Genomic DNA, 15,596 nt, shown 5'->3' with positions numbered 1-15,596 from the left:
GCCCACCATCAGACTGACTGAACGAGGGGGACTATACAGTATAAATAGTAGCCAGATAAAGGCGAGGAGTGATGCAGTATTCACCTCTGAGCTGGAGATTCACTGAACACACACAACACAGCAGCAGACATGGCTCAAGGTGAGTTACACCCTCAATACTTTTACTTTCTTTTTTTTAGCAGAACTGTCATAAACTAATGGTGATATAAGTATTTGCCATTTAATAACATAGTTGGGTAGTAGTTGGTTGAAATAAATAGGCCAAATGTTGATTTGAAGTGACATAATCTGTATATGTTTATTTTATTTTTAAGGGTTTTGCTTTGAAGTTTTCTTCCCAACATTTCCTAATATGGGTGTTTGTGTTAATGCAACTTTAACTCACTCTCAGTGTATTTTGATGTACAGTTTTTTTCACTGTCTGAGGAGTTTATGACAATAAAGGGCAAACTTTCACTATGGCATGCTATATAGACATGATGTCTGATAGGTGACAAATACCACAGCCTTCACATACCATCAGATCAGCTGGTTTCAAAAGCTGCAGGAGTATCTCTGTCAAGCAGACTTCATTCATCAGAGATCTGAAGACCGATGCATCTAAAAATCTGTTTTATGTTTGAGCTGGTGATTGCTGCCCTACTGGGACCCTTATAATAGCAGCTGAAAGCAGCTGTGGCTGTCTTTACAGGCACACACACACATACACCCTACAAATAGTTTACCTACATAAGACCTTGCAAAGATATTCAAAACTTCCCAAACACGAAAGTGTAATCAAACCAACAGGTTTGCTCCTCTAAAGGTTGAAATATGTCTTTGACCTGTGTGAGTAGGCACAATGTGTAGCATGCCAAAAATTCTTTCTACAGTATAAGGTGTTTATTTAACAGAAAAGAAACACGTGAACTGGAGCAGGCTGTAGTCTGAAGTCAGAGAAGAAATGCTTTTGGCATTTGCTATATGTAATCTTATTATGTAAGATTAGGGCTGTCCCGAATACCATTTTTGGGCTTCGAAGCTTCAGTAAGAAATATTCAAAGGTATTCAAAGCTTCGGGATAGTGCCTCTGCCGCACTACTGCACACACATGCACCTCTACACACAACAAACAGCAATATACATCTGAGAATAACTAATAATAATTAATGTTGAATATAAATAATGGATAATGTTGTGAGATTATTTCTTATTTCATGGGCTATTTGGGGATTTATACATTATTATTACACTTATATATTAAACGAAGCATTCGAATACTGATTTGGAGGTCGATTACCATGGCAACGGTTGAAACTTCGAAGCATTCGGGTCAGCCCTAGTAAGATGTCTATTGGAGCGTCTACGTGCAACACACAAATAGGCTGCAAATACAAGTAAAACTTTCCACACTGCAGAATTTGCTGGTAGAAGAAACCTGCACCGGTTTTCCATCTGTTGGAAGTTCACAAAGCATCTATTTGAAATTGAAAGTGTCTGTGATGGAGCTCTGAAGTCAGCGTGGGTGTTACCTGCGAGACTGAAAACTCCTTTCACTCCTGATGGGAGCGTATTTATTTTTCCAGGATTAAAATAGTGTTTACTGTACCAGCGACTACTCAGTTGACACCAGCTAGTTCTTGTTTTAATGTCCTTATTAGGCGTATGCTGGCCTCATACTGAGACAGTCCCTCTGTGTGTGTGTGGTGGGTCATGGTTTGTAAATTGAGGCGTGGGCGTGTACAGTATGTAAAGGTTAGTGAGGAGGGCAGGGTCAAGGCTGTGGAATCTCTGCCCGTGCATTTTATATTAGAGCGTTGTTCTGCTGCTATGAGTTATGTAACCCGACAGAATAAAACTGCAATAAAATGCATTCAGTTTGGCTTTACATCACACATGAACACCATCTGCTGCTTCACCTTGAACGCCACATGCTGCTGCACTGTGGTTTGGGAGCAAATCAAAATGAATTTTCTTTTATATCAGTTAAGCAGCCACAAAATCACTACAGAGAGCATGACGTCAGTATTCCCGTTGCACCATTATAGTCTGTTGTTTCTGAAGGTTTCGTGTCTCGGACGTTCACATGTTATTAATCTTTGTAATAGTTTTCGCATTCTGTAAGCTGAGCATCTGTTTTATTTGACTTGCTTGCCTTGAGGTGTCTGTCTGTACAGTAAAACGCCTCAAAAGGAAAAAACAAGGGAATAAAAATCTGAATTTCTTGCAAGTGAGATACAGTATTTCTTTCTTCAGATGGTTCCTCCTCAATAAACTGTTACATAGCGTCTGTGCTCCGATGCAATGCTGATATTTATTTGATATTTGCACAGATCAAATGACAGGAGAGTATGCACAGGCTGAGCAGCAAAGCCCTCATAATCCTCTCTCCAGCTGTCCCAGAATACACAGCGTTGCCATCTTTAAGACATTTGCCCCGATTAGTTGCACTAACATGTCTTCTATTAGGAGCTGAACCAGGGTCAAGATCAGTAAAACATTAAAGCTATGAGACACACTGGGGAGTCTGGACTGATGGACTTCATGTAAAACAGCAGGAAGTCTTTTAAAGCTTAGTCTTTGTTTACTGTAGCCTTGACACCACTACCTGTTTCTTAACACCAGTGAGTAATATATGGTTAAGAGGTTAACCTCCTGACATGTCACGGAGCAGGAGGACCGTGGAGGCATTATATAGGGGGTTTCCTACTGACAGGAAATCAAAGGGTGGGATTCTCTTAGTCACACGAGGCGCCCTGGAGAGAAGGAGTGGTTGTGTGTTTGCACATTTCACAAAGAGCGACTGTGACTCTCTGTCTGTGTTTACCTCTTGTTAAATCCTTACAGAAAGCCCATAGTGAAACAAAATGACCATAAATGACTGAATGTCCATGAGTTTTATTACATATAATTTGACTTTGAGGATCAAATAGTAAATATTTACAAACATTTCTCTTTTTTTTTTAAATTACCCAGGAAAATAAAATGATTATAAAAGTCAGTCTGTAGCCATGAAAGATGTAGAAAAACACATGCATAGCCACAACATGAAGAAATCCAGACTCTAGTTGAACCACAGATTTCTGGTTAATTCACCACAAGTGTACCATAAAAAAGTTATTTGTAATTGTTGGGCCTCGTAAATGCTGTTAAACATCCCTCATGCTACACACAGCTATATGTTTTACAACTGGCACTTCATCAAGACTATGTTGTGGCATTTAATGTGCTCCATAAACATATACACTATCCTCCTATTAAATTATAACATCCAAGAATAGTGCTTAAAGTAGATGTGTATGTTCTACACATTTCAATGAATATAAAGAGAATATCCTTTATTTGCTTTGTACCATTTTATGCATCTGTTGTAGAAAACTACAAGCATTCTTTAAAAAAAAGTCTGTATCTACCATTTGGAAAAATAATGTATTTACTCGTAGTAACACAAGTTTTTAAATGTGTCTGTTATGTGTTGTTAAAAAAAGAGTAACTTAAATACTTCGTCTTTAAGATGATAATTAATCTGCATCTATTTTGTACATTTCAGTGGAGCTGCAACGATTAATTGATTAGTTATCAACTATTCAATTATTTGCATAGGAAGAAAGAAAAGTTTTTTAAGAAAGAAAAGTGAAAATTCTCTGATTCCAGCTTCTTAAATATGAATATTGTCTGGTTTTTTTACTCTTCTATGACAGTAAACTGAATATCTTTGAATTGTGGACAAAACAAGACATTTAAAGACGAAGTTGCAGCCCTACATTTCAGATATATGTCATAAATACCTCTTTTATATGGCTATGTGGTAAGTTTCTCTATCTAGCTTTTTCAATGCCCTCTCTTCCTTTAAGCTCTTGACATCGATCGCTGGAACCTGGAGTGCGAGTTCAACAACCTCGACCATCGCACCGATCTCAACGGCGCAGACCGTCTGATCGTGAGGAGAGGCCAACCGTTCAACATCAGCCTGTACCTTCGCTCCGGGACCTACCAGCCAGGAGTCAGCTCTCTGGACTGCGTCGTAGAGACAGGTGCTACTTCTTTTTTTACCTCTTTACTTTTACATCTCTCCTAGAGGTTGGGTCGGTAATGCTGAGAAACTAGCAAGAGATTTTAAAATGATCCAACCGAAAAACCGAGCCCAGTGTTGCCAACTCTTTTCCAATGGAAGCAGCTAGCAGCACCAGCTCCAAGAGTTGCTAAATCTAGTAAGAAAGGCAACTTGGTTTAGATTTAGCAGTCCGGCCTCCCTCTAAAGCCGGACCAACATGGCGGCCCGTTTGGAAACTTTCTCTTATATTACAAAAACAGTTCACTGAAATATGTTTCTGAAAACATTTGAGAAATAAGGCATGCAGTTGCTGAATCGGTCTTCATTTTAGATGGGCAACGGTTAGTTTAAATGTTTTTTCGGGAGTTTCCAGAGGCGTCGAGTTGCCAATCGCAATGGTTTATGAGATGAGAAGTTCCTTTACTCTTATATTAATTATGTACCTTTGCCTTTTTTTCCATTTCCAATGTGTATTTTTTGCTCCAATTCAAATGTTTTATGGTCACAATTCATCAACTAACCGTACCTTTAAACATGTACACTGAGAATTTTAGAACCAATTTGCCTTACTGAATACAATGTTTCCATGAGTAACTGTATCATACTGTATGCAAGTATTTTCAGTGTTTGTTCGGACATTTATGTACGTTCCTGTTATTATTTCTGCATTAGGACATTTGGAAAAGTGCAGTAAATGACCAAAACTTCCACTTTCCTCTCATTTAAAGGAAGTCAGGGTCACATTGGAACCTCCTGTGTGTTTCTGCAGACGTTATTGTCTTTGATATACCTATTGTGATTTCAGATATGAGAGGGGAAAGGAGCTGTAACGTTGGTGGAAAGGAAAAGGAAGTTATTTTTCCTCGATCAGTTTTCAGTGAAACTGCTTGAGCACACGTACAGTAGCTGTAAGATGTTCTTTCCATTGTTAACCTCAGCTCCTCCCTTATGGTTCTGCGGGTGTTAACGGACTTTGCTGTTATTGTTGGGAGCCCCAGATACTGTATTCTCGTAAGTTTGCTGTCAACCCTTTAAACCCTGAAAAACTCTGTCTCCTCTCCTCAGCTCATATTTGGATAAACCTCTCATGTAGAGTGTGATAACACAGCTGTTACTCGCCATCAAATCCAAAACAGGAAGGGTAGCTCGCCAACAGGAAAACGTGTATAATCATAGATAACGTTATCAACCTTTGAAAGTCAAGTATGTTTTAATGGATTGGAGAAGGACTGTGAATCCCACCCATTGAGCAGGAAGCAGCTTGCTGTTGGTGTATTTGGCTGTAACGGGTGGAAGATGTGAAGGAACTGACTGTTTGGACCGAAAGGAACGCGGATGATTTTACGTAATTTACCAGAATTCAAATATGAACTGAGGTCGCTGAGGGAGACTTGAGTCCCAAACAATTGTGGCCATAATTAGGAGCCATTACACAGTTATGCTGTTCATGCATGAGACGAGATTCCAGAGATGTTTGGACTAAATTTAGCAGGGTTGGGAAAACATGGAAAATTTACTCAGGGAGTTTCCATTCCCCAGACACACCAAGATCCCATAACTTTTTAATCTCAGGGCTCTAAACATATTCTCCGTTCCACTCAGGTCCCCAACCCTCTGAGCAGTATGGCACCAGGGCCTCCTTTGGTCTGACTGCCAACATTGACACTTCCCGCTGGAGCGCTGCTGTCATCAGCCCCCCCGGGGACATGGCGGCCCTGTCCATCTGCTCTGCCCCTGACGCTCCCATCGGCCGCTACACCCTGACCCTGGGGCAATCGGGACGGATTGAGTTCATCCTGCTCTTTAACCCCTGGTGCCCAGGTGGGTAAACAGACCATACGTCAAGCTGTCGTGTAGTGGATCTTGTGTAGCGATCTTAGGCTACAAAGTGCTTTGATGATCATGTTTCATTCCAGAGTGGGCGGAAGACAGGAGCTATTCAGGAGCAGCGCTGTAGAGATTATATAGGGGGATGGTAGTAGTTTGGTTTGATGATTATGTGATTTTTAAGCAATACTTCAACATTTTGGGAGATATGATTATTGTTTTTTTTTTTTCTTTTGCCGATCTATACTGTACCACTCTCATATATTTATGGTAAATATAAGGCTGCAGCAAGCAGCCAGATAGTTTAGCTTATCATAAAGAATAGAAACAGCTAGCCTGGCTCTGTCCGAGGGTAATAAACTCCGCCTACCAGCTGGGGGTGTAACGATACATCGATATGGATTGATGTATCGATTCATTGATCAACAATCCAATATCATCAATGCAATGTGAAAATATCGATATATATTGTCATCTTTAAGGTATGCCTTTATTTTGAAATTCCCATGGCGAGTCTCTCTGTCACCATTTCCATCCAAGCGCACTTCCTTCCTAAACATTCAAACAGTGTTTAAACATGAGAAATGTGTCACTTCATAGTTAACAGCTGGAGGTCTTTATTCTTTTTATTTAAAAGAATAAATTGTTTTTTCATTTAAATGTCAGGCAGAACCCAGTAATGAAACTGTCAAACCATATTTTAGTTGCTTTTTGTGAGGTGATTTATTTATTATTATTATTATTTATTTTAAATGAGTTTCCCCTTTAAATCATCGAATGGTGTATTTTAGATGCACTGAATGAAGACAGGGGAACAGGTCTGGCTTGTAGCAGCACAAACAGAGAAATGTTCTTCCTCTTCCCCTCCTAGTTATAGGAGCCCTGATTATGTGCTGATTGAGCTCACCTGAGCCAGTTGACTCTGAACAGCGCAGGTGAGCCTGTGGCTCATCAGGATATGGCAGATATCATTTTATGATATCAGCAAATATTGTATCGTTGTCCAAATAATCTATATAAAATTGTATTGTGATGAAACTTCACACCCCTACTACTAGCACCTCTAAAAGTTAACTAATACAAATGTTATATCTTGTTTATTTAATCCAAACAAAAACTAAAGTATAAAAAACATCAATTGTGGTCTGTGGTTGACTTTGTTACCTTTGGACAGAGCCAGGCTGCTTCCAGTCTTTGTACTAAGCTAAACTGGCTATAGTTTAGTTTTGAATGGACAGATATGAGAATGATATTGATCTTCTCTCTTAGCTCTTGGCAAGAGAGCGAATAAGCCTGTTTCCCAAAATGACAAACTATTCCTTTAAGTTAAGTGGAAGTTTAACATGTTATGAGAATGCTCTGAATAAAGTCCATCAACTGCAGGGTGAGAATATATGACCGATACTAAACCAGCCATGTTCCACTGAGGAGTTCATGTATCAGCACATTCACTGTATTTTTTCTGTGATGTCTCTTGGCAACAGGAGATGCAGTATATATGGACAATGAGCAGCATTTGGCAGAGTACGTCTTATCTCAGGATGGAATCATCTTTCGAGGCAGCAACAAACATCCCATACCTTCTGCCTGGAACTTTGGCCAGGTACCAACACCAACACGTCCACCGCCAGCCTCACTTCATCATCTTACACCCGCTGAGTGGTGAAGGAGTTCATTCTGATAACAGGAAAAGACCCACTTATCGAGTGATTTATGACGTGTTACATCACTGCAAGCAGGCAGGAATTTCTGAACATTTGACACTGAAATTAACTGAGATATTTATGTCTGACACTGGACAGTCTGGATCTGATAAAGTGAGAGCAGTGTTAGTGTTTCCAGCCTTTTATTTGATATCTGATACGCAGTTAGATTAGTCTGGCATTAGTGGGGCATTACTTGTGAAGCTATTGAGCTTTACGGCATGGCAGAGTTACACATCTAACTCGCTGTGTGTTTGCACCTGTTTTTTGTTGTTTCAAAAAGGACATGTCTCAAAGTCAATTTTTTTTAATAGGTTTTTAGTGAGATGCCTGAAATAAGGTCTATGGTTAACACAATACGTCAGCAAATATCTCACTCCAGCTTTTGTGCATCTTAAAAAAGGCGGTTGCTAACAAGTGGCTAAATGAGACTACTAAGTCATCACGCCAAACTCTAATCCGCCTTTAGCTTAGTGGTGGTGACGTGAAGTCATGTCACCGGGGTGTAGTTTGTTTATAGCCTAACTAGGGCTGTCCTGAATACCATTTCTTGGGCTATTTTGGGATTTATACTTTATTATTACATACTTCTATCTATCTATCTATCTATCTATCTATCTAACTATATAACAACAAACAAAGCATTCAAATACTGATTTGGAGGTTGATTACCATGGCAATGGCCGAAGCTTCAAAGCATTCGGGTCATCCCTAAGCCTAACGTTAGCTTTTTACTTCTGGCGATTGCATTTACGCTTCAAAAATCATAAAATTGGTGTTGATTTGTGAAGATTATCTTGCTGAATCTATCTATTATTTTGCAACAGAGCTTATTTTCTGCAATGATCCAAAATCCAATGGAAAAATCCCATTGGCTTTTTGTTGAGGGAACCAGGGCGATGCTAAATTCCTGTTTGGCCTACAAAAACACGTCATCCCTGCAGCAGTCTATACTTGTATCAGTGACAAACAGCTAATCAGCACTAATACTTGTGTTTTTCTGTACAGTTTGAAAGTGGAATCCTTGACATCTGTCTGAGGATTCTGGATACGAATCCCAAATGTCTGAGAAATCCTGGCAAAGACTGCTCAGGGAGGAGAAATCCCATCTATATTTCCAGAGTGCTTAGTGCTATGGTGAGTCATATTCACATCTCCATCCTCCTTTACTGTTATCATTTGCAAAGATAAGTTTGTGTGTGTGCGATACCAATTATGTATTTTCAAACTAAACATAAAAAACCTTGGATTTCATATGTCAAATAACTGTTTTACACTCCTTTCCTTTGTCTGTTAGGTGAACTGTAATGATGACAAAGGGTTGGTGCTGGGAAAATGGACGGATGGCTATGAAGGAGGCGTCAGCCCCTTGTCCTGGAAGGGCAGTGTGGAGATTCTGCGCAACTGGGACAAACAAGCGTGTCAGCCCGTTCGCTTCGGACAGTGCTGGGTGTTTGCTGCAGTGGCCTGTTCAAGTAAGATAGGACGCAGTGGAGCTCGGTGGCCTATCACTAGAAAACACACATGCTTAGTCTCAGACACACATCATAACACCATATATGTACTCATACAGCTATGGTGATATACATTTTGCTCTTCCTCTTAGTATCACAGTACTCATGTAAGTTGCTTTTACACCCTGTTAGTTTCCAGAGCCCTTGGCATCCCCTGCCGAGTCGTCACCAACTACCTGTCTGCCCACGACAACAACAGCGACCTGGTGATTCAACAATACATCGATGAGGATGGAAAACTCATTAAGTCCAGAGAAATGATCTGGTAAAAACTCATATTTTTGATGTATGTAATACTTCTGAGAAAAAAATTACAGTGCATTACTTTTTGTAGGTATAGGTATATATATATATATAAAGGTATATGAGAACAGTCTGCTTTATTAAAACAGTCAAAAGTGTAGGCATACAGCTGATGGTGTGTGTTGTATCTGTAGGAATTATCACTGCTGGGTGGAGAACTGGATGAGCAGGCCTGACTTCAAATCTGATTTTAACGGCTGGCAGGCCAGTGACCCAACGCCTCAGGAGAAAAGTGAAGGTAACGAACACAGCGCACACTTCGGTGAACACATGAGGCCTTATTTGATCGAGGCAAATCCTCACCAAGGTGGATCTTTGTTTCTTTGTTTCCCACTTCCCTTAGGAGTGTACTGCTGCGGCCCTGTCCCCGTCAGAGCCATCAAAGAGGGCGAGCTCACGTCCAAGTACGACGCCCCGTTTGTTTTCGCTGAGGTCAACGCTGACGTCATCACCACCATGAGGAAAAAAGACGGCAGCACATCGAAAGTCACCAACACTACGGCGGTGGGCCAGAAGATCAGCACGAAGAGCGTTGGAAGTGACGCCAGAGAGGACATCACTCATCTCTACAAGTACCCTGAAGGTAGAGAGCACTGCTGCACATAATGATACATGTAGATAAATTAAACACCAGAGTTGCTCCTCACCATAAACAGCGTTACACTTCTCAGGATTTTTTATTTGCTTATTTAAACTGTGGTATATATTGTATGTATATGATGCACATATTTGTACATGTTTCTTATATTTCTAATTTCTTATTCTTATTTTTATTATTTATTTATATTCCTCTACATATATTGTGTTATACTGTATATTGTAGCATTATGTACATAATTTACATACCCCTTAATTTCTATTTTCTTATATTTCTGTGATTTTATATAAGAGCAACTGTAACGTCCCAATTTCCCCATGGGAATCAAAAAACTATTTCTGATTCTGATATTAGAAGACACCTTAAACATGACCTTAACCCTGTGTCTCACTTTAAAGAAGTTGCCCTGATGTCCTTATAGGACAAAAATGTCTGTGTCAAAAACTGCCATAAGATTATGTATTAATATTATTTTCCACTTTCACTGAGTTAAATCTTTTAATCAACTTCATAACTATTAAATATTAATTCAAAATTTGTGGTTTTAGTGGGTTTCGATGGGGACATTTTTGTCCTTAAGGGTCTGAGTGTCTGTATTTTGGCTATGCAGTTTATTATAGACCTATTAAAGGAGCTGAGCTTTAACTTACAAAATTAAATAACACTCACACTCTTGCCAAAATGTAAGCCATATGCATTAACACAGACAACATGATCGAAAAATTAAAAATTACAAAGTCAAAATGTCCCTAAAGAGGCATTCAGCACTTACTGTGTTGCTGTCAGCACTTGTGTTACTCTTAATGTAGTTGTTTTAGAAGGTCAGGTTTAGGCTCCTTTACTTACACAGGCAATTTGTCATGTTAAATATATAGAAATTGACTATTTTGGATGGCAAAAACATGTCAAATTTGAGACTATTCAATGTATGATTTTGTTGCTTCCATGTTTCCAGGCTCTGATGAAGAGCGGGATGCGTTCAAGAAGGCTAACCACCAAAACAAGCTGCTCCAGCAGCAGGAAAATCAAGGCTTACACCTCACTATCAAGGTCACACCAGACATGAGGAAGGGCTGCGACTTTGACGTGTTCGCTGTGGTCACGAACAACACGCAGAGCGAGAAGAAGTGCCGCCTGGTGTTTGGATCCTGCGCCGTGTCCTACAGCGGGGTTATGGGGAAGAACTGTGGATTTAAAGATCTGCTCAATGTTGAACTCTCACCGGGAGCAGGTGAGCTGAGTCGCCATGTGGCGTTTACATTTTTATATGCTTGACTTTTCTCTTTGGATATTGAATATATTGAATGTGTTCTTCCAGAGAGGAGAGTTCCACTGAGGCTGAACTACTCTAAGTACGGCGACCGTCTCACTGAGGACAACTTGATCCGTCTGGCAGCGCTGTTGATTGACTCCAACAAAGATGCAATGCTGGCAGTGAGAAACATTGTGCTGGACGATCCTGAAATCAAAGTCAGAGTGAGTACAATGACCTCCAACTAGAGATACAGACGTGGGACAACTTGTACTAATGATGCCAAAAGATTTCATATGTAATGTCTAGGGCTGTCAGTTGAGAAAAAAATCCGTTCAAAATGTACCTTAGAGGGAGATGTCGAGTATTTAATACTCTTATCAACATGGTAGTGGAAAAATATGCTGCTTTATGCAAATGTATGTATGTATTTATTATTGAAAATCAATTAACAACACAAAACAATGACAAATATTGTCCAGAAACCCTCACAGGTACTGCATTTAGCATAAAATATATGCTTAAATCATAAGACAGCCCAACAGGCAACGACAGCTGTCAGTGTGTCAGTGTGTTGACTTGACTATGACTTGCCCCAAACTGCATGTGATTATCATGTGGGTATGTCTGTCTCAAGTTAGTATGCCATGGTTTATACCAATGGATTCCTTAAGGTTTTTAGTTTCATATGATACATATCTGCAAAGGGGAGACTCGTGGGTACCCATAGAACCCATTTTCATTCACATATCTTGAGATCAGAGGTCAAAGGAGCCCTTTGAAAATGGCCATGACAGTTTTTCCTCGCCAAAATTTAGCGTAAATTTGGAGCTTTACTTTTACAACAAGCTAAATGACATGCTTTGTACCAATGGATTCCTCAGGTTTTCTAGTTTCATATGGTGCCAGTATCTTTACTCTAGCTTTAAAGATGAGCTACAACCTAAAAATATTAGATTGTGTTAATGTGTTAAAGAAATTAGTGGCGTTAAAACAAATTTGTGTTAACACGCTATTATCACGATATGGAAATTAAGTGAAAGAATCACTAAAACCATATCAAGGGCCAAGTCTGAGGATGATCTTAAAAGCTTAGTATCAGCCATACCACACCATACAAGCTCTATCATACCACAGTCACATCAGTACAGGATTACAGTATTGGATCACCTGTTCCCACAGTACATATTAACAAAGCTTGGCCCAAACAAAACTGTATTGTACTCCTCACTGTGAGGATTAACTAACACCTGGATGTGACTGTGTGCTCTGCAGATCCTGGGTGAACCGAAGGAGAATCGGAAGCTGGCTGCAGAGATCACCCTCAAAAACCCTCTGCCAGAGCCGCTGGAGAACTGCTGCTTCAGCATCGAGGGGGCCAACCTCACCGCGGGACAGGTCATCTCTGAGAGGTTGTATGAGTCCCTTCTTATCCAGCTAGAAATTATTACTCTTTACTCCCACACATCACCAACTGACCTGTAGAGCAATAAACTAGCTCACCATGTATTCTGCCCTTTTCACAATGAGATTATATATGGGCTTCTTTTGGCCTTTAAAAATCATCAGATGTGTGTATTGGAAATGTTTCCTCCCCATTTGACTTCCAAACTCTGAGATATGTGTTATTCTGTCTCATGTTTGGTTGCCTCGGTCTTGGTGCGGCATCCAGATGTGTGGCTGGATGCCGCACCAAGAAAAAATACAGCCCATGGGGTTTACTGGAGCAGACATGAGATTTAGACAGAATGCAATGAAATAGTAGTGAGATCGCTTGTTATTGCTCAACAATAATCTCTCTATGATTTTATTTGTATACTTTTGATCTCATTCAGTGAGTAAAGTAAGGAGAAGCTGATTAATTACTTTAATCCTGACTGCACGAGTAATGCATGATGTGTCTGCATGATGCATTTTCATGGTCTGTGCTATTGTTAATGGCCAAAGCTATAAAAGCATACTTCTTTTATTTAGTCCTCTGCTGAGGTCAAACACTGCAGCTCCATTCGCATTGTCTCCATAAATAGTCAAAACTGTCATGAGTCTTATTTCAGTGCTAATAAATCATCTAAATATTTATGCAATCAGAGGGCTGTGATAAATCCCTCCTGGTGTGTGTCCCAAACTTAATATTTAAATATTTATCCTTCAGACTGAGCTCTTCAGTGGGACCTGGGGAAGACGCCAAGGTGAAAATTTACTTCACTCCCACCCACTCCGGGCTGAGGAAGCTGGTGGTCGACTTCGACAGCAACAAGTTGTGTCACGTCAAGGGCTACAGAAATGTTATCATTGGAAAATAAAGCCTTTTAGTCTTCACGGTCCATTTGACGGCAGTACTGTTACTCTTTTGTCAGAACTGTTAACTGTTTAGCCATCTAAAGATTAGCGAATGCACGCTCTTTTGCACAGTGTTTAATACATAAAAGGCTTTTTCTGTTCAAATACTTTAGATATTCATATTGCTTCATGTATATCTGTTTTTATTCAGAGCCATAGATATGTAAATGTGAACGCTTTATACTCATTGAGGCTAATCAAATCTATGCATGCAAAACTTTTAACTGAATATGTGCTGTGATCTGAAGTGACGATTAGCATTTTAAGTACTATGTACTATTTTTTATACTTTTTCAGTGCTACAATTAAAAGAGTTGTTACTCATGTCTCATTGTTTTGTGAGAATGTTTCAACCAGTCAACAGTCAGTCTGTCTTCACACTCTCTTTGACCTTGTTGGACAAAATGTGTTCGACTGAGAGCACAAATGCAATGTGTTTAGAGTTTTTATTTTCACTTAGTGCGACAATCTACCTTTTGCACGTTCTACCTACAGTAACGATGATGAGGCATCTGCCGCAGTGTTTGTGAAGTTGTTCAATCCTGAGTATATTATTTACTGAAGAGATCAAGTTAGACAGCAGTGATAGCTGTAGTCCAACAACCCTAAAAGTCGAAATTGTTCAGTAGCAAAATATGGAGAATGTCTCCACCTACAGCAAACGTGCTGGTCTTAGTGTTTCACCACATACCACTACACATACAGTATGTTTATAGTCTGGGGTGGATTAACGCACACGCTGGCCTAGGCTGCAGCCTAAGGGGCCCCAGGTTTGCAAGGGCCCCAGATTGGCCAGATTATTTAAATGTACTGTGTTAAAAAATGTTACCGCTGTTGGCACATAAGAAACATTAAAAACACATGATGTGACCAGGTTCATAAGGTCAATTTGGTTTTCAAGTAATACGTCCCTACTGGACAGAATAGCGGTAAAATGAAAATATGATCACGGAGCACAAAATCGGAAAGCACAACGGCTGAAAGAACAAATTGACTAGATATTTCAAGGTTTAGATTAAAGGCTGTCTCCATGTGTGTGTGTATATGCCAGTGCTTCCCGAGTGTGTTCGTGTGGTAATATTCCCAGCATGCTTTTACACATGGCACTAAAATACTTTTTTTCTGGTAACATTAAAGCATGAGTAAGAGTAGCTTATAGGGGCCATCTGACCATCTTAATCCGCCTCTAGGTATAGTAACGACATATAGTATTAATTTCAAACATATTTCCACCTCAGAGTTTACGTCTTCTCCTCTTGTACCTTGGATACTCATCATTTGAAAAGCCTGTGGATGCCGTTAGGTAATCTGTCTTGTTCATGGCAAGCTGCAGTGCTACTCTGTACAATTCATATAATGCTGGCCCAATTCTTTGAAAGAATATATTTATACCATAATTACAGGCGTGTTTATGGGCATACAGTACAAGTATGCATGTGTGTGATTAGTTACCCTGAAGTAAGAGGATGTGCTGCCCTCTTCTGGCCATGAACAGTAATTACAAGTGTTAAAAACAAAGCTGGAGAGCTTCTTCTGTAGGAGGTTTTGTTTGTGTGGCACAGTAGCTTGCTGCAACACAGAACAGGATGTGTAGTGGTGTGAAAGGAGTACAATACACACAACTGAATTACCTAACCTTTTACCATCCTACAGTAGGTAATTTACACTTCAAACTATGTTTGGCAGGTACGCAGAAAATGTCTCTTGTCCTCCCATCAACAACATGCGGTCTGGCAGCAAAACATGAATTCAGGCATGTCCTTAGCTTTGAAATGATGTAGAGTTGAAACTCAATAGATATGCAAGTTACACTAACTTTCCTTTTGTTAAATGGACGCAGAAATATTTATTCAAAATTAATATATTTGCAAGTTAAGACAATGTTATTTTGATCAACTTCGTAAAATAAGTTGTCAACTGACTAAAACACGTACATGTAGCCTAACAAACATCATTTTTTTATGCTGAAAAACTACTTTGTTTTAAGCGTTATCCACTAACCCCATGAATCGTTCCTTAGAGTTAA

General features: G+C 39.7%; 1 protein-coding gene across 1 annotated transcript; it reads left to right on the top strand.

Moving 5' to 3' along the window:
- On the top strand, positions 1–13,896 carry tgm2b (transglutaminase 2b). The gene is made up of 13 exons (XM_037784591.1): positions 1–139; positions 3,834–4,013; positions 5,636–5,854; positions 7,345–7,463; positions 8,572–8,700; positions 8,861–9,038; positions 9,210–9,342; positions 9,515–9,618; positions 9,724–9,963; positions 10,934–11,209; positions 11,297–11,454; positions 12,506–12,642; positions 13,383–13,896. Exons 1-13 carry the CDS (start codon positions 130–132, stop codon positions 13,531–13,533), a joined length of 2,034 nt encoding a protein of 677 aa, XP_037640519.1. The 5' UTR covers positions 1–129; the 3' UTR covers positions 13,534–13,896.
- The last annotated feature ends 1,700 nt before the right edge of the window (positions 13,897–15,596 follow it).

This window comes from Sebastes umbrosus, chromosome 1 (genome assembly GCF_015220745.1).
Source record: "Sebastes umbrosus isolate fSebUmb1 chromosome 1, fSebUmb1.pri, whole genome shotgun sequence".
Classification (NCBI taxonomy): Eukaryota; Metazoa; Chordata; class Actinopteri; order Perciformes; family Sebastidae; genus Sebastes; species Sebastes umbrosus.
Note: the sequence above shows the minus strand (reverse complement) of the source record. Positions and strands in the feature narration are given on the sequence as shown.

Coding starts and splice junctions, on each gene's coding strand:
- tgm2b (XM_037784591.1), top strand. Junction 7,464..8,571: donor CTGCCTGGAACTTTGGCCAG/GTACCAACACCA, acceptor TTTTCTGTACAG/TTTGAAAGTGGAATCCTTGA. Junction 9,964..10,933: donor TCTCTACAAGTACCCTGAAG/GTAGAGAGCACT, acceptor CCATGTTTCCAG/GCTCTGATGAAGAGCGGGAT.